This window comes from Hyperoodon ampullatus (genome assembly GCF_949752795.1).
Source record: "Hyperoodon ampullatus genome assembly, chromosome: 15".
NCBI lineage: Eukaryota > Metazoa > Chordata > Mammalia > Artiodactyla > Ziphiidae > Hyperoodon > Hyperoodon ampullatus.
This window is the reverse complement of record NC_136928.1, coordinates 9,814,974-9,832,663: the sequence shown is the minus strand read 5'-3', so window position 1 is coordinate 9,832,663 and position 17,690 is coordinate 9,814,974. Positions and strand designations below refer to the sequence as shown.

The 17,690-nt window shown below is 49.7% G+C and overlaps 2 protein-coding genes across 2 annotated transcripts; both read left to right on the top strand.

Moving 5' to 3' along the window:
* Positions 1-7,415: 7,415 nt before the first annotated feature.
* LOC307063964 (vitamin K-dependent gamma-carboxylase-like) lies at positions 7,416-9,821 on the top strand (the record flags this gene model as incomplete). Its single annotated transcript, XM_079720373.1, has 4 exons — positions 7,416-7,458; positions 7,852-8,022; positions 9,377-9,606; positions 9,795-9,821. The coding sequence occupies 4 exons, from the start codon at positions 7,416-7,418 to the stop codon at positions 9,819-9,821; spliced, it is 471 nt and encodes a 156-aa protein (XP_079576499.1).
* A 41-nt stretch (positions 9,822-9,862) lies between these two features.
* Positions 9,863-17,478, top strand: LOC307064108 (vitamin K-dependent gamma-carboxylase; the record flags this gene model as incomplete). Its single annotated transcript, XM_079720597.1, has 12 exons — positions 9,863-10,028; positions 11,688-11,766; positions 12,194-12,300; positions 13,168-13,331; positions 13,681-13,946; positions 14,095-14,226; positions 14,617-14,768; positions 15,211-15,380; positions 15,596-15,726; positions 16,349-16,496; positions 16,680-16,875; positions 17,286-17,478. The coding sequence occupies exons 1-12, from the start codon at positions 9,874-9,876 to the stop codon at positions 17,476-17,478; spliced, it is 1,893 nt and encodes a 630-aa protein (XP_079576723.1). The 5' UTR covers positions 9,863-9,873.
* Between the last annotated feature and the right edge of the window lie 212 nt (positions 17,479-17,690).

Sequence of the window (17,690 nt, the reverse complement as noted above, 5' to 3'; positions counted from 1 at the left end):
AGTAAGTCACAAAGAGAAAGAGAAATGTCGTATGCTAACACATATATATGGAATTAAAAAAAAAATGTCATGAAGAACCTAGGAGTAAAAAAAAAAAAAAAAAATGGCCACACGGCATGCGGGATCTTAGTTGCCCACCAGGGATCGAATCTGTGCCCCCTGCCGTGGAAGTGCGGAGCCCTAATCGCTGGACTGCCAGGGAATTCCCAAGTGCCTTATTTTTTTATTGAGTTATAGTTGATGTACAATATTATATAAGTTACAGGTGTACACTATGGTGATTCACAAGTTTTAAAGGTTATACTCCATTTATAGCTATTATAAAATACTGGCTATATTCCCTGGGTTGCATGATATATCCTTTTAGCTTATTTTATACATAGTAGCTTGCACCTCTTACTCCCCTACCCCTAAATTGCCACTCCGCCTCGCCTCCCCACTGGTAACCACTAGCTTGTCCTCTATACCTGTGAGTCTGCTTTTTTGTTATATTCAGTAGTTTGTTGTATTTTTCAGATTCCACATGTAAGGGATATCATACAGCAGGGGTCCCCAGCCTTTTTGGCACCAGGGATGGGTTTCGTGGAAGACAATTTTTCCACGGACGGGGGTGGGGGGGTGGGAGGGATGGTTCAGGCGGTAATGCAAGCGGTGGGGAGCAGCAGATGAAGCTTCACTCACTTGTCTGCCGCTTACCTCCTGCTGTGCAGCCCGGGTCCTAACAGGATGTGGACTGGTACCAGTCCGAGGACCGGGGCCTGGGGACCCCTGTCATACAGTATTTGTCTTCCTCTGTCTGACTTATTTCACTAAGCGTAATACCCTTGAGGTCCACTCATGTTGTTGCAAAAGGCAAAATTTCACTCTATTTTATGGCTGAGTAGTATTCCATTGTATATATATATACCACATCTTCTTTATCCATTGGACTGTTGATAGACACTTAGGATATATTGTTAAATAAAAAATATTGATAAAATTAATTTCACCTGTTTCTTTTCTTTTTTTTTTTTTTAATAGTACGCGGGCCTCTCACTGTTGTGGCCTCTCCCGTTGCGGAGCACAGGCTCCGGACGCGCAGGCTCAGCGGCCATGGCTCAGGGGCCCAGCCGCTCCACGGCATGTGGGATCTTCCCGGACCGGGGCATGAACCCGTGTCCCCGGCATGGGCAGGTGGACTCTCAACCACTGCGCCACCAGGGAAGCCCCTCTTTTCTCTTGTAATTTGGCTAATAGAAAATTTTAATTACCAACGTGGCTCAAATTACATGTCTATTAGATATGCTGATCTGTACCTTAATATTTATGTGACATTGGACAGATTTATGTAACATCTCTAAGCCTCAGTTACCTCCATTGTCTATGCCTGGTACTTTAAAAACCCTCAGTAAATGGTGGCTTTTGTGATGACTATTACTAAGAATTCCAGATGCTAAGTGAATTGGTGGTTAAGGGAACATGAGGGGTGCCAAGAAACAAAGGGTCAGAGTAGGAAGTTTGTGGGCAGCAGGAGGAAATGACAGAGGATTCCCAGGGAGGGAAGGAGAGTTACAACAGTTGAGGAGTTACTGGGGTCTGGTACGCCACTGCAAGCCTTGGACATACACTGGTGTTCCTGAGGGAGATGACCCTTGGCCTAGACCCAGCAACCATCAGGGAGATTCCGAAGTGCCCACAGTTGGGCCTGTGACCTGTCTGTCCTCATCCTCACCATACAGAATTGCCACAGACTTGGCCTCACCTGTACAAAGATTACAATGTTACCCTTTGTCAGAAGACCATCTGGGAGTTCCCTGTTGGCCTAGTGGTTAGGATTCATGGCCCAGGTTCAAACCCTGGTCAGGGAACGGAGATCCCACAAGCCGCAAGGTGTGGCCAAAAAAAGAAGAAAATGATGAAGGGAAAAAGACCATCTGGCTAACACCCTCACAAGGTGAGACATTCAGTAAGGCACCAAACAATACTCTGTGAGCAGAAATGGTGCTGTGGTTAGGGAACAAGAGAACAGAATTCACTGATTCCTTCACAGTCGAGGAAGGCTCCATCCCAGGAGAAGGGGCATGTCAGTCACTTTGTAAGGAAAAGATGCTACATGGTAGGCGTTGCAACCAAAGAAGCAACTGGGGTGTGATGAAGAGTGTTCTCAGTCCCTGCGTGATCAGAAGATTTGGGCATCAGCTCTATGGCTCCCTTGTTGTGCTGTCTTAGGCAAGGTTCCCTCTGGGAGTTTTGGTTTCCTCATCTGCGAAATGGGAATAAGAATGAAAGCTATTTTGCGGGGTTATTATCAGGGTTGAATGGTATGGGTATATATTTCTATATTTCTGCTAAAGCACATTACAAATGAAAAAGGAGACTAATAGAGCAAATGGAATGAGAAAATCGGGGAAGAGGAACATGAACAGCTTGCAAAGCAACCAGGCAAAACTTTGTGGTACACTGGCATATATCCCAGTCTCATTTATGGCCCAAGGGGGCAGTTGACTCCTGTAGGTCTCAGGGAAAAGGCTAGCGAACAAGAAGAAAGCATGTTCAGGAGGCTCAGTTGGAATTGCTCCCTGAAAGATCATAAAGCTCTACCCGGGCTTCCCTGGTGGTGCAGTGGTTGAGAGTCCGCCTGCCGATGCAGGGGACACGGGTTCGTGCCCCGGTCGGGGAAGATCCCACATACCGCGGAGCGGCTGGGCCCATGAGCCATGGCCGCTGAGCCTGCGCGTCCAGAGCCTGTGCCCCAATGGGAGAGGTCACAACAGTGAGAGGCCCGCGTACCGCAAAAAAAAAAAAAGCTCTCCCCACTGCCAAGGCCTCTTTTGTCTCCAAAACCCTCTTTATAGACTGTTACACCACTGGCCACCCCATCTGTGACACAGTCACCCCCATCTCTCCCAGTGTGCTCTTCCTTTCTGACCGTGACCTTAGAACCCAAAGGTTCTGCCCTTGGCCATCTTTTGACTCCGCACTCTCTCCTAGAGCAATCGTTCTCTATGGGGTTGAGTTTGCCCTCCAGGGGATATTTGACAATATTTGGAGATATTTCTGTTGGACACAACTGGTGGCGGAGGTGTGCTACTGGCATCTAGTGGGTAGAGGCCAAGGATGCTAAACTTCCTACAATGCCAAGGACAGCCCCTCCCCCCACCTCACCCATCCCCCCAACGACAAAGAACATGCAGACCACATGTCAATACTGCCAAGGTTGAGAAACCCTGCTCTCCCTCTGGAAGTGCAATCAATGCCTTTACAGTTTCAACAGCCATTTATGGACGATCCCCAAATCTGTACATCTCTGTCAATTGCCACTGCTTCCTCTCCAATACCCTGGTCAGTCCACAGACACATCCGACAGCCAACCCAAACCCTTTATCTTTTCCCCATGTTCCTCCTCCTGGATCGTACTCCCATTCTATCAGTGTCCCAAGTTAGGAACCCCTAAGCCATCCTACACACACAGCGGGACATCACTAAGTCTTGGTCATGTCTCTCAAATCCACCCCCTCCTTTCCGTATCAGCTTGTGCTTCCTAGGTAATGCGGGGCATTATCTCTTCTCTGAACAATTCCAGCCACCCCCAAACTGACCTTTCTTTTCCCATCCATTCCTCCTGGGGTTACTTGTTATCTTCCCAAAACACTGATTTGAGTATGCTGCACCTCCAGGGTAGAGCCCAAACTCCTTAGCTTGGCATTCCAAGATTGCTGTCAACCTGCTTTTTGAAGCTTATCTCTCATGAGACTCACCTCCCAGCCCCCCAGTCATACTAAATTACCTGCCCTTCCCAAAACACACCATCCCCTTTTATACCTTTGCTCAAGTGGACTTGTCTCATGATGAGTGAATATCCTCCTTCATTCATCACCGCCTATGGCAAGTCTATTCATATTTGAGACATTGCTTCCATGAAGTCTTCCAGATTTCCCCACTGAAGTTAACGTGTTCCTCTTCTGATCGCCATCACATTGTATCTTTTATAGAGCCTATAATATGCTTTGCCATTAACTACATACACATTTGACTCCTCTGAGACTCTAAGCTCTGTGAAGGCAGGGGCTGTGTTTTTACTTTGGTACCCCTTGTAGAAAATAACATATATCCTGCACACAGTAGGCACTCACTAAATGTTTAGGGTTTTGAATTGAGAGATCTGAAAGAGGGCTTCTTTCTCCACAGTGCAGACAGAAAGAGAATTTTTATTAGAAAAGAACCATGAAGAAATTCCTTTTGTAAATTTTGGACTATTTTATGGATAAATGAATGTGTGATGCCATGAGTCTCTGTATATTGGTCCTGAAAGGATAAACTGGAAATCAACGCCTTGAACAAAAACAAGTTCAAATCATGGGATGGAAAGGTGAAGAGTTAGCACAGCTCATTTACTAGCTGTAGTTCTCTTACACAGAATGCTCTCAGTTCACCCAAGGCTGTTGAGAACTTTTGATTTCCCTCTCCCCTCTCAAAATTTTACTCATCCTTTAAGGCCCAAGTTTTCAAAAAAACTTTCCTGATTTCTCCAGTCATAATTCATTTTTTCCTCAGTGCTCCCGTAGCACTTTGAACCTCACTTAATACTTATGACTTCCATTCTATTATTATTTTATTATTTCTATATATTTTCATTATTATACTTCTATAGGACAGAGGCCACAACTTAATCATTTCTGTTTCCTCCTCTGTAACTTGTCCAGTTCTTGGCACATAACAGACCATCAACACTGAACTTAATGGAACCATCTAATTTTGAGTGATCCTGGAAGATCTAGCCCAAACTTCCCAACCCACACTGTACTCATTTGGACTGGGATTTGACAGTGGATTAAGAGATCCGTCCCCTAAATAGATCTATGGCTTCCAAAGTGACTTGGCCTCCCTTGCCTATTAGGATGACCTAGAAGTGGGCCAGACCCTCAACAGCAGGAACACTTGTTAGCCCGGTGATTCCACCTGCCAAACACAACTTGTGCCCAATCATCTCTACTTTTACACCTACCCCTGCCGCTTTTTCCCTTTAGGATAGCGGTTCTCAGCACACAGTCCATGAACCCCTCGAGTCTTTAGGGACAAAACTACTATAACAATACTGAGATGTTATTTGCCTTTTAAACTGTGTTGACATTTGCACTGATGATGCAAAAAGCAATGGTGGCAAAACTGCTGACAACTTAGCAGGAGTGAGACAGTGGCACCAAATTTTAGTAGTAGTCATTGCATTCCTTCCTGCCATGCGTTTGCATTTTATCACTGAATATTCCATCATATGGATGTGCTAGTTTATTTTACCCATTCACCTACTGAAGGACATTTTGGTTGCTTTCAAGTTCGGGCAATTATAAATAATGCTGCTGTACATCCACGTGCAGATTTGGTGTGGGCATCAGTTTTCAACTCATTTGGGTAAATAACCAAGGAGCACAATTGCTGGATCATATGGTAAGAGTATGTGGAGTCTTGTAAGAAACTGCCAAAACTGTCTTCCAATGTGGCTGTACCATTTTGCAGTCCCACAAGTAATGGAAGCAGAGTTCTTGTTGCTCCACATCCTTGCCAGCATTTGTTGTTGTCAGTGCCTTGGATTTCAACTATTCTAATAGTATCTCACTGCTGTTTTATTTTACTGTATTGTATTTTTTGGCCATGCCAAGCGGCTTTCGGGATCTTAGTTCCCCAACCAGGGACTCAACCCGGGCCACAGCAATGAAAGCGCCTAGTCCACTGGATTGTCCGGGAATTCCCAAATTTGCAATTTCCTAATGATATAAGATGTTGAGTATCTTTGCTTTTGTCTTTTTTTTCTTTTTAAACAAAGTACCATTTTACTTGAAAGGACATTGGACAAACTATGGTTATTCAAACTGGTGCATTTAGCAAATATTTTCTCAAAAATGAAAGGAGCCGGTTCGTTCAAGGAAAACAATAAATAGTATTTGTTGCCAATGGTAAATTTGAGCTTTCAAGCGAAAATTAAAATTTTGAAAACTTGTATCTGCCACTGTGAGCCTGGCAGCTTCCCAACGTTTAAGAGGCTCTACATTTAAAAGAGCTGTGTAACTCAGTGAACCAATGTTTTCCAAATGACCGTGCATATTTTACAAAATCATGCGTGAGTAAAAGGTCCATTCAAAGTGCAAGATATACCAGTGATTTTAATGTAATAGAGCATAAAGTTCATTATATGATTTCCAATTTCACATCGGACTAACCTTTAAAAAACGACTACTTGTAAGTTTTGATGTGGTACAAAAGAGTATCCACAGTTATCTAAACAGGCTATTAAAATGCTTCTCTTTTTTCCAACTGAGTACCGGTAAGGCCAGGTTTCCTTCACATACTTCAATCAACACCATTTCACAACAGATGGAATGCAGAAGCAGATATGAGAATCCAGCTTTCTTCAATGAAGCCAAACATTAAAGAGATTTGCATGTAAAATAATACTATTCTCATGTATTTTCTTGGTGTGGAAAATATACTTTTTCTCTTAAAAAGGTTATTTATATAAACATGTAATGGGTTTATTACTTTTTTCTTTAGTGAATCAATACATATTTTAAACATTTCTCAGTGTAAATTTCCAATACGGTAAATACGGGAAAATATAACCCTTTATAAACAAAAGCTCTTTAGGGTTCTCCATAACGTGTGTAGCAGTGTAGAGGGGTTCTGAGACTAAAAAATGTGAGAACCCCTGGTCTAAGATGCCTTCCTCTGATCCTGCTGGTCAATCCCAGTGCAGAGAATTAGATGTTACAATGCTGTTCGAGACTCACCTCTCTAAGACTTTCCCTGATCGACCACTCTATTCATTGCCCCTACTCTGCATACCCTCTGCAGCTATGTTGTTCCGGTTTCCCCTGCTGCTTTCAAACCTCTGGTTCATGGCAGGTACTGGAAGAGAGAATAAAGAAACTTGCACAGTCTCTAGACCGGGGCAGCCCTTCCAGGTGCGTCCTAATTCGGCGGGAACCTCTCTGGGAAGACTCTGACATTTGCGCCCGCGCTGCTCACGTCTGGAGAGGCCTAATGGCTGCGGGGAGTGACCCAGGGAAGCTGCGGGCTCTCGGAGTCTTCTTAGGCTGAAAGCGCGGAGAGGGATCGGGAGGCCTCAGGGAAGACACTGGTCATTCGGCGGAAGAGAGGCAGGTCCGATGACATCTTCGCTCCTCCTGGGTCACCGGGGAAGGCGGGGCCTGACCACGCCCCTTCGCGGCCGCTTCGCCCCGCCCCAAGGCTCCTCGCTCCGCCCTCTGCCGCCAAGCAGGGAGCCCGGCGCGGCCGACTAGGGCTCTTCACGACAGTCCCGGCACTTTCCGGTCGGCCTCGCGGGTGCTGATGTGTCTGGGAGGCGGGACTTAGGGGAGTTTTCCCTCGCTACGCCACCCACTCGCACGCTGTCGCTGTGGCCGACGTACCTCCCCGAGGCCATGGTGGTGTCTGGTCGGTCTGCGCGGTCCCCGCCCGACTCAGGTAGGGTCAGAGCCCCGCCTTGTGGCGGATAGAGAGGGGCGCGGGTTTCAGAGGGGTGGGGGCCGGAGGACTTCCCTGTGGGGCCTGGGGAAGGGAGCCTCCGATGGGAAGGAGCCATAGAGAGAGATTGCAGTCTTCGGCTTCGGGGTGGTGATGACATTCAGGACGCTTTGCGGCTAGGGGACTGCTGTCTGAGAAAGGTTCTGGGGCATTGGGGGATCCTGGAGGAGGGGCTGTACTGCAGGGATGTTTCGGGTAGTCAGAGATCAGTGGGAGAATCCAGGTAGGCAGAAGCCCTGGGCCTGTGATTTCTGTGATTTGGGGAGGAGCCTATTTTAAAGCATCTCCCTTCCCATACGCGCACCCACAACTTTCTCCATTTATCGGTTGCAGATAAAGTACAGAAAGATAAGGCTGGACAGACCTCAGGGCGCCATCAGGGCAGCCGAATGGGGAGGCTCTTGGGTTTTGAGTGGACAGATGTGTCCAGCTGGGGGAAGCTGGTGACCCTGCTGAATAGACCAACGGATCCTGCAAGCCTGGCAGTCTTCCGTTTTCTCTTTGGTAAGTCCAGTTTCTGGGAGGGGCCAGCGTGGTTGGGGGTGGGAAAATGACAATCGTCCCTTGTCCATTTCTTGGATACTTACTTGCTTAGTGGACTTACCTTCCTTTTCCTAAGAGCTGAAGTTACTGATATCCTGGAAGAGGTCGTTGTGACCCAGTTTTGTCTCCGATTAGGGTTTGGAGACCAGAAATGCTTTGATCTGAGGCTATAGGAAATATAGAGGTAGAGGAACAGGATCCCATTTTATTTGTGGCATGAAGTTGCCCGGTAAGTATGCTAAGGACTGGAGTTTAGAGAAGTGGCAGGGGTGACAGGGCAGACATTTAGGCTGTGACTCCCTAATCCAGATCTTTCTCATAGGCCACAGCATGTATGTTTGGAATGGGTTACAGATATGCTGAGATATTACTCCCCTTAACCCAGTGCTTCTCAACGGGGAGTGAGTTTGCTCTCCAGGGGACATTTGGCAATGTCTGTAGACATTTGTGTTTGTCCCATCTTGGGGGTGGGAGGGAAGGGGAATAGGTGGTTACTGGCATCTACACAGAAGCCAGGGATGCTGCTGCATGACCTATGAACCACACGATAGCCCTCCCAGGAAATAATTAACCAGGCCAAACTGAATAGTCCTGGGGTTGAGAAATCTTGCTTTAACTGGAGATGCCTTCCTGGCCTGAGTACCCCTCTTGTTTACCCCAGTGTGCTGGCCAGATACTGCTTTGCCAGGTGTGCCAGGAAGTAAAAGAGGTTGAGGAGCACCACCCCAGAGCACTTTCTGTAGCCAGTAGGGCAGACCTTTACACATATTACTATCAAAACCTGAACAGGGGCTTCCCTGGTGGCGCAGTGGTTGAGAGTCCGCCTGCAGATTCAGGGGACACGGGTTTGTGCCCCGGTCCTGGAAGATCCCACATGCCACAGAGCGGCTGGGCCCATGAGCCGTGGCACCTGAGCCTGCGCGTCCGGAGCCTGTGCTCCGCAACGGGAGAGGCCACAACAGTGAGAGGCCCGCGTACCGCAAAAAAAAAAAACAACAAAAAACGAACCTGAACAGCTTTGATCGCATCTTGTACACTTCTTTCATTTAATCTTCTCTGAAACCCTGCAAAATATTATGAGCCCCCTTTCACAAATGGGGAATTGGCTCAGTGAGGTGCAGTGGCTGTCTGAGATGACACAACTGGCATAATGCCTAGCACAGAGTAGGCGCTCCGTGATTATTGTTGAATGAATTCTTTCCGGGGTTAGGAAAGAAGTCTGACCCTGGAGCTGGGTGTGCTCGACTGTATTCCAGCGTGTTCCACGGCTCGCTTTGCTAAGGCCTAACAGCCCCCTCCCCCTCTGCCTTCTCAGGGCTGATGATGGTGCTGGACATTCCCCAGGAGCGGGGGCTCAGCTCCCTGGACCGAAGATACCTGGATGGGCTGGAGGTGTGCCGCTTCCCGTTGCTGGACGCCCTGCAGCCACTGCCACTTGACTGGATGTATCTGGTCTACACCATCATGTTTCTGGGTGAGGGAAACTGTAGGAGAGATGGGAGTATTGACTGGCCTACCCAAAACCCAGAAATACAAAGCATGCTGGTGAATGACCAAGGTCTTGCGTTTCTTATTTCACTTCCTCTGTGACTTATAATTTCATCCTGCTGACCTGTGTGTCCTCTGAGCTGTGACCCCGTAACTCTGTTTAAAATGTTGAAATAACATTTAATTGAAATTTATTTTCACCTGGTTGTAAAATGTCTGATGACCTTTCCTAATCCTACCCACAGTCTGTCCCAGGGGAGCTGGGCCTGTAGTGCCCCTCTGACCTCTTAATCCTCTCCCCCACAAATCCCAGGGGCACTGGGCATGATGCTGGGCCTGTGCTACCGGATAAGCTGTGTGTTATTCCTGCTGCCATACTGGTATGTGTTTCTTCTGGACAAGACATCGTGGAACAACCACTCCTATCTGTATGGCTTGTTGGCCTTTCAGCTGACGTTCGTGGATGCTAACCGCTACTGGTATGAGTCTGGGGAGAAGAGGGAGGGGTTGGCGGCGTCAGGATGGTTACCAGAGACAGGGGCCCGGTGAGGTCCTAGAATTTGTCCCAGCAAACGTATTTTCAGCCATGCGTTGCAGAGTGTGGCTACAGGGTGACACTTTGATTTGGGTGGATTTGGGAGAGGGAAGGGTCCGTGAGGTTGGGGCTCTTGGGGTGACAAAAAAGCAAAATGGCTCCATTCGCACCCCTTCACGCTTTCCCTATCTCCCCAGGTGCCTTGATCTATCCACTTCCTGTAATCCTCTTAGAGAGAAGAAGAGAAGACTAAAGCCACACATAGCTGTTCTCAGATACTACAAGGGTGGTCATGTGGAAGAGGGAGCAGACTTTCTGTGTGTGTGAGCCCCGAGGGCAGAGTTAGAGCCAAGCGTAGAAGTTGCTGTGGGGCAGTCATGTCAGAAGGAGCGGGCCCACCGGGGCTGCTGAGCAGTGCTGTCCCGGGAGGAGGGAGCCCTCCTCGACCTCTGGCTCAGGTGACCGTCTCTCAGGGGAGATGGAGACAGGGTGGCAGCGCAGATGACCTTTAAGGATTCTCCCATTATTAAGTGAAAAGCGAGTATGAGCTGTCAGTAACATGAGTATAGGGGGGAAAAATCTCAGTATTGGATTTGTTGGTGATTTATCAGTCATTAATTAAACTTCTTTCATCAGCACACACGTGCAGATACCCCTTTTGTAAACCTTTACATTCATTCAGAGTGGCCAGCTGTCATCACAAAGAGGCACTGTTGACAGAATACTCCTGAAAAGTCTCATTTTTATGACTCTTACACAGTTTGAAAAAATATCCATCACTTACTGAAGGCTTTCCACATGCCAGGCACTATGCTAAACACTTTAAATTTTTCCACATTATAACCCCATGCGGTCCATAGTGCTGTTCCCATTTTATAGATGAAGAAACTAAGGCTTAGAGAAGTAAAGGACTTGCCTAGGGTCACATAGCATGTAAGAGGCGTAAGTGAGACTCCAGGTCTCCTTAACTACAGACTCCCATGCTCTTGACCACAAGTGTAAGCTGCCCCTTTCCTGGCTTCTCTGCTCATTCCTTGTCTTCCTGAAAACCTACTTTGCTTCTGCCTCCCCAGAATACATCTAATCTTAGTAGCTGGTTTTATCAGTTCTTAGCCTAGGTAAGCTGTTAGCAGGTACCCTCTGGTACTAGATCCTAGCATCCAGGTCTATGAAGTGTCAGTTTGTCTTGGAAATTGAAACTTTTTTTTAAATGCACTATATATATTTTCACACACCTTTAGCTTTTCAAACGTTGCCTCAAATTCGTTCTTTTTCATATTCAGCCGTATTCTAGCATTGTCGTCTTGTTCCCAATCTATTTCTTTAGGAGAAACTAATTTGCTAACTAAACGAATGGTAAACACTGAACTTTCTGTTGTTATAACTCACTAGTAATATTTCTGTTATGACTTAAAATAGTCGTTGTTGCAGTATGCTCATATAATTCTAAAGGACCTCAGAATAGCCCAGAGGACCAGAGAAGGTGTGGGAGACGTCCTGGGATAGAGAGAGCATTACACTTAGAAAGCGTTTCTGCCAGTCCCAAGGTAGAAATGGGACTGGACTAAGAAGCTGTCCTCCATCCTTCTCCCCGTCGCTGCAGGTCCGTGGACGGCCTGCTGAATGCCCGGAAGCGGAACGCCCACGTGCCCCTTTGGAACTATGCTGTGCTGCGTGGCCAGGTACAGGATTTCAGGAGAGGGGGAGGTGTTCTCAACAGCCATTGTCAGCACGGCCGTCCCACTGCCGGACTGCGCTCTGCTGTGCCTCCCTGGCTCTTCTCTTTTTCCCCTTTTGCTGGAAAGCTGGGCTGGCTTCCCCCTTGTTTCCAACCCCCTGATCTCTGGGGTCTCTCACCTTGTCGTACAAGGAGTCGAGCTTTGTTCCCGCTGGATTAGAATCCTCGTGAAAGTAACATTAGGCCTTTCCTTGGTGCCTGGTACTGTGCCTGGCATCTGTAGGATGTCGGGTGAGTGAGTATATGAGACGAGTGAATAGAAGAACGGATCTAGCCTCCCTTGGGCCCTGAACTGGCATCAGAACTGATTTGTGACTGTCTGTAGGGGACAGGGTTCTGACTTTGTGTGAACATTCGTTTTGTGTTTGCAGATCTTCATCGTGTACTTCATTGCGGGCGTGAAAAAGCTGGACGCAGACTGGGTGGAAGGCTACTCCATGGACTACCTGTCCCGGCACTGGCTCTTCAGTCCCTTCAAGTGAGTGGCAGGGCAGAGGCCTCATGTGGCCCAGGTGCAGGGGTGGGGCTTGCCTCCCTCAGGTCTGCGGTCACGGCTGCTCTTCCCACTTTGCCCGAATTTGCACGTGTTTCCCTGTGTCCACTCGTCTCCCTGTTCAGCGGAAGGCAGAGTTGATGGTATCAGAAGATCTAGGCCTTGCTGCCCCTGGGAGACTTACAGTGTGGGCGGAAGCAAAGGGAAAAGCAGTAAAGGAAAGGAAAGCGCCAGTGCCGGGTGGCTTGGTGAGTGAGGCGGTGGCCCCAGCAGTTGCTGGGGTGGTGCCTCTGCCCTCGGGTCGCCGCTCCAGCCTCTCGCCGGGACTCCTCGGCCGGCATGCGGAGCAGATGGACGGTCGGCGCCCCTTACCCCGCCAACACCGTTGTTGGCAGCTCCTTCCAAACAGAGCTGCTCCTCTCTGGTCTCCCTCTTCGTCCCGTTTCTTCTTTCCTCTTGTTTTACTTCGTTCTTTTCCCTCCTTCCTGTCATCTCCCAGTTCCTAAAGTTTGACACCATGATGGCGTTAGCCAAGCGTTCCCCTATTAAAGATTCTTCTCATGTATAACCTCCACGGAGAACCTGCCCGCCACAGCACACACTGCCCAATCAAACTGTGCCCTCGGAGATGCACTCTTGCTTATTACGTAGGGTATGTTGAGAAAAGATGGCCGCCTAACGTATGTGGAGGTGAAGAGGGGCTGGAGAACCCTACCAGAGGATGTCTTTGTGCGGAGTTCTTCCACCCACCTGCGGGGGTGGATCCTGCAGCAAGGACAGGGTAGCAGAGGTACGCCTGCTGTGAGCGCGCCGTGAGGGCCGGTGCCTGACCTGTGACCCTGGTGTCCGCAGATGTGTGCTGTCGGAGGAGATGACTAGTCTGCTGGTGGTGCACTGGTGCGGACTGCTGCTTGACCTCTCTGCCGGCTTCCTGCTCTTCTTTGATGCCTCAAGATCCGTTGGCCTCCTCTTCGTGTCCTACTTCCACTGCATGAATTCCCAGCTCTTCAACATTGGTCAGTTCCCGTAGTCTGGTGGGAAATAGGAAACCACAGGTGTGCAGGGGAGGGATGAGCCAGCGGCATGTGTGGCAGGGGGAGGTGGTGACAGGGACGGGCGCCGAGCCGAGACGGATGCGGTCTCTGTGAGATGGAAACAAACAGGGAGGCGGCTGGCGGCTTCCGGGCTCAGCAGGTGCGTTGTGTAGTAAGTTTCTCTGGGGAGAAGTAGACTGGAGGTGAGAACTTCTTTCCTCACCAGCGGAGTACCTGGGAAAGGCTGCCCAGGGGAAGGGGGTTGAGGCGATGACCCACGTTTTCCTCCGGCCAAACTCGCGACGTGCTGGTTTTCTCGCTGCTTCTCTAGGTATGTTCCCCTATGTCATGCTGGCCAGCAGCCCTCTCTTCTGCTCTCCCGAGTGGCCGCGGAAGCTGGTGGCTCGCTGCCCGAAAAGGCTGCAAGACCTGCTGCCCCTCGGGACTGCCCCCCAGCCCAGTGCTTCCTGCGTGTATAAGAGGAGCCGGGCCAAAGGTGGTCAGAAGCCAGGGCTGCGCCATCGGCTGGGTGCCGCCTTCACCCTGCTCTACCTCCTGGAGCAGCTCTTCCTGCCCTATTCCCATTTCCTCACCCAGGTACGTGTGGGCTGGGGCTTAACTTTGGATAGCGGTGGAGGCGACGGCAGCCGGGAGAGAGCGGGGCTGGTCTTGCAGACCTCGCTCGGCGGAGGATGGTGTCAGCGTGAGGACCATCGAGCTGACTGCGGCTGCCCTGCCTCCTCAGGGCTATAACAACTGGACAAACGGGCTGTACGGCTATTCCTGGGACATGATGGTGCACTCCCGCTCCCACCAGCACGTGAAGATCACCTACCGTGATAGCCGCACCGGCGAGCTGGGCTACCTCAACCCTGGGGTGAGATGTCTGATGCTGACGATTTACTGGCCTTCAGAGCCCCGCCTTGAGCTTTGGGGTCTGGTTTGGTCGTAAACACAATTATGAAGTAAAACACATTTGGGCCCACTCTGCCCTTTCTCTGGAGCCCCGTGGAGCGCTTCTTTGGTGGGGGTTGAAATAGGGCGATGTCGTTCACTTCCCTGAACTGAGATGAGATTTAGGAGAGGTGAGTACCACTAGCCCTGCAATGAGAAATTCTTCCAGCGAGTTTCGTGGGGTTTTGGTGTTGTTGCGGTTTCTCTGTCAGAACTGGCAGCAGGCAGGGGTCTCTCTGTGCCGTTGGCATTGCATGACCTGTCCGGAGGCTCCAGAACAATGAGGTGGGACTAACGTGGGGGTTTGGGGCAGGTATTCACACAGAGCCGGCGCTGGAAGGATCATGCGGACATGCTGAAGCAATATGCCACTTGCCTGAGCCGCCTGCTTCCCAAGTACAATGTCACTGAGCCCCAGATCTACTTTGATATTTGGGTCTCCATCAATGACCGCTTCCAGCAGAGGTGGGCATGGGGAGCAGAGAAGGGGGAGAGATGAAGTCCAGCTCTTTCTGCCGAGATGAATAGCCCACGCTCCCCAGTGTTGTCTTGCTTGAAAGGCTGTCTTCTGGTGCATGTCCCTGTTGACCTGGGTGTGGGCATAGCAGATTGCTTCCAGCAGGGGGCACCATCCTCCTGAAGAAAAGGTAACACACTTATTCTTTTAGAAGCTGTTATCACAGCTCTTGTCAGGTGGCCACTAACTCCCACTCTTCCCAGGGCTCCAGAATCTCTTTCCCCTCCTCTCTCTGTCCCAAACTGGCAGTAACATGCTGACGTAGGCCATTTTCTTCTTTCTGAAAAACCCTCTTTCCTCTATCTGGGAACAGTGATGAAAAGAACAGAACCGGAAATGCCAGTGCATAGGTGGCTGTGGCCTCCTTAGAACATGGTTTTCTTTCCTAAGGATTTTTGACCCTCGTGTGGACATCGTGCAGGCTACCTGGTCCCCCTTCCAGCGTACACCTTGGCTGCAGCCGCTACTGATGGACCTGTCTCCCTGGAGAACCAAATTACAGGAAATCAAGAGCAGCCTGGACAACCACACCGAAGTGGTCTTCATCGCGGATTTCCCTGGTACGGAGGAGAGCAAGGAGGCTGTGCTGTCTCCCTCCTGGCTTCGTTGGCCAGGGATATGGCGTGTGATGGAGTGGGGAGGGGCCTCTCCTGGTGGGAGGAAGGTTTTTGAAACCCGAGGTGTGGGGTGGTGGTGAAGGTGTGATTTCTCTGTTCCGGCTGGGGGTGAGTTCACTCCACCATGGGGTGGGTTGGGGAACTCTTGCCCCTGGCAGGGCTGCACCTGGAGAACTTTGTGAGCGAAGACCTGGGCAACACTAGCATCCAGCTGCTGCAGGGGGAGGTGACCGTGGAGCTGGTGGCAGAACAGAAGAACCAGACTCTTCAAGAGGGGGAAAAAATGCAGGTATTCTGCTTGAATTAACAATGGTAGAGGGACCACCACTTCCCTGGTGGTCCAGTGGTTAAGGATCCACCTTCCAATGCAGGGGACGTGGGTACGATCCCTGGTTGGGGAACTAAGATCCCCCATGCTGTGGGGCAACTAAGCCCGCCCGCGCCACAACTACTGAGCCCACGCCACAACTAGAGAGCCCACGTGCCGCAACTCCTGAGCCCATGCACCCTGGAGCCCGTGCGCCACAACTAGAGAGAAGCCTGTGTGCCACAATGAAGGTCCCGCATGCTGCAGCTAAGACCCGATGCAGCCAAATAAATACATGTTAGAAAAACAAAACAAAAACGACAGAAAAAAACAATGGTAGAAAAGTTTAGACGAGTAGAGTTGATTTATTACAGACTCAAAATACTTTAACATAACAATAACACAGTGGGAGCTCAAAAAGCAAGGGCCCCGGGGGGGTGGTGGTGGCTGTGAATAGCCTCATTCAGGGTTCTAGAGGTCAGTTCCTTTGGACTCCCAAAACACAAGAAAAAAGATGTGTGGGGCCGGGTACAGTGTAGGGAGGCCATAGGCTGGCTAGGGAAAGCTAGAGGGTGAAAGAGATCTGTTTCTTCCCTCTTTTCAGTTGCCTGCTGGTGAGTACCACAAGGTGTATACAGTGTCGTCCAGTCCTTCCTGCTACATGTACATCTATGTCAACACTACAGAGCTTGCACTGGAGCAAGACCTGGCACACCTGCAAGAATTGAAGGAGAAGGTGGAGAATGGAAGTGGTGAGTATATGAAGATTTGGGCTGAGATGGCGGCTTTACAAGAAGTCAGGGTTGTGAGTGAGGATCTAGCCGTTAAAGAATGAACTTGAAGCGTCTAGCCCGGGAAAGGGGAGCTCTAGGAGAGAGAACGCTCTCTCTCTCTCTCTGCCTCAGTGATTCCTCTTTTTGCCCTCTTTCGGGCAGAAACAGAGCCTCTGCCTCCAGAGCTGCAACCTCTGCTGGAAGGGGAAGTCAAAGGGGGCCCTGAGCCAACACCGCTGGTTCAGACCTTTCTTAGACGCCAGCAAAGGCTCCAGGAGATCGAACGCCGGCGAAATGCCCCTTTCCACGAGCGACTCCTCCGCTTCTTGCTGCGAAAGCTCTATGTCTTTCGCCGCAGGTAAGTTTTACCCACAGCAGTACGTGTCTTTGCCATCAGATGTCTGCAGGCTGAGTAACTTTTCTCTGGTGAGGGTAACAGTAGGGACTGTTCCCAGGAAAGGACAATCCGGTGCTAAATTCCTCCCTTTTGTCCTCTCCATTCTCCTCTCCCTGATTGAACGGGAGAGTAAGCGGTGTCTGATGGCCGCCGTCTTGTTCTGCCTCAGCTTTTCTCCCGCCTCCCTGTGGGTTATTCCTGCCCCACTCCGGAGTCCTCTACCAGACTGTATAAGGAGTGGGGTGCCCTTCCAACTGGGATGTTAGGGTGCCTGGGTGAGGGGGTAGGACCAGGTGTCCCCTAAGGGCTTTGGCAGGAATGCCTGTGTTGAAACAGGAGTTTGCATTGCTGGCTTCTTCCCTCTTTTTCAGCTTTCTGATGACTTGTATCTCACTTCGAAATCTGGTATTAGGCCGCCCTTCCCTGGAGCAGCTGGCCCAAGAGGTGACTTTTGCGAACTTGCGACCCTTTGAGCCAGTTGGAGAGCCGAGTTCTTCAAACGCAGATTCTTCAAATCCTAATCCTTCTGAGCCAAATGCTGACGCTGTCCACTCAGAGTTCTGAGGGAGGCCAGATGTTGGGTACAGATGTAGGAGCAGCCAGTCACAAGACGCTTACCTATGCAGTGGACATCTGAAAAAATGACTTCAGATTTTTTTAATATTTTTCTTCCTTATCCATAGCTCTGATAAATTCAGAGATGATAGATTAGAGGAACCAAGGAAGTAAAGCAAGGATAAGATTTATCAATCCAAGGTTGAGGGGCTTGGGGAGTT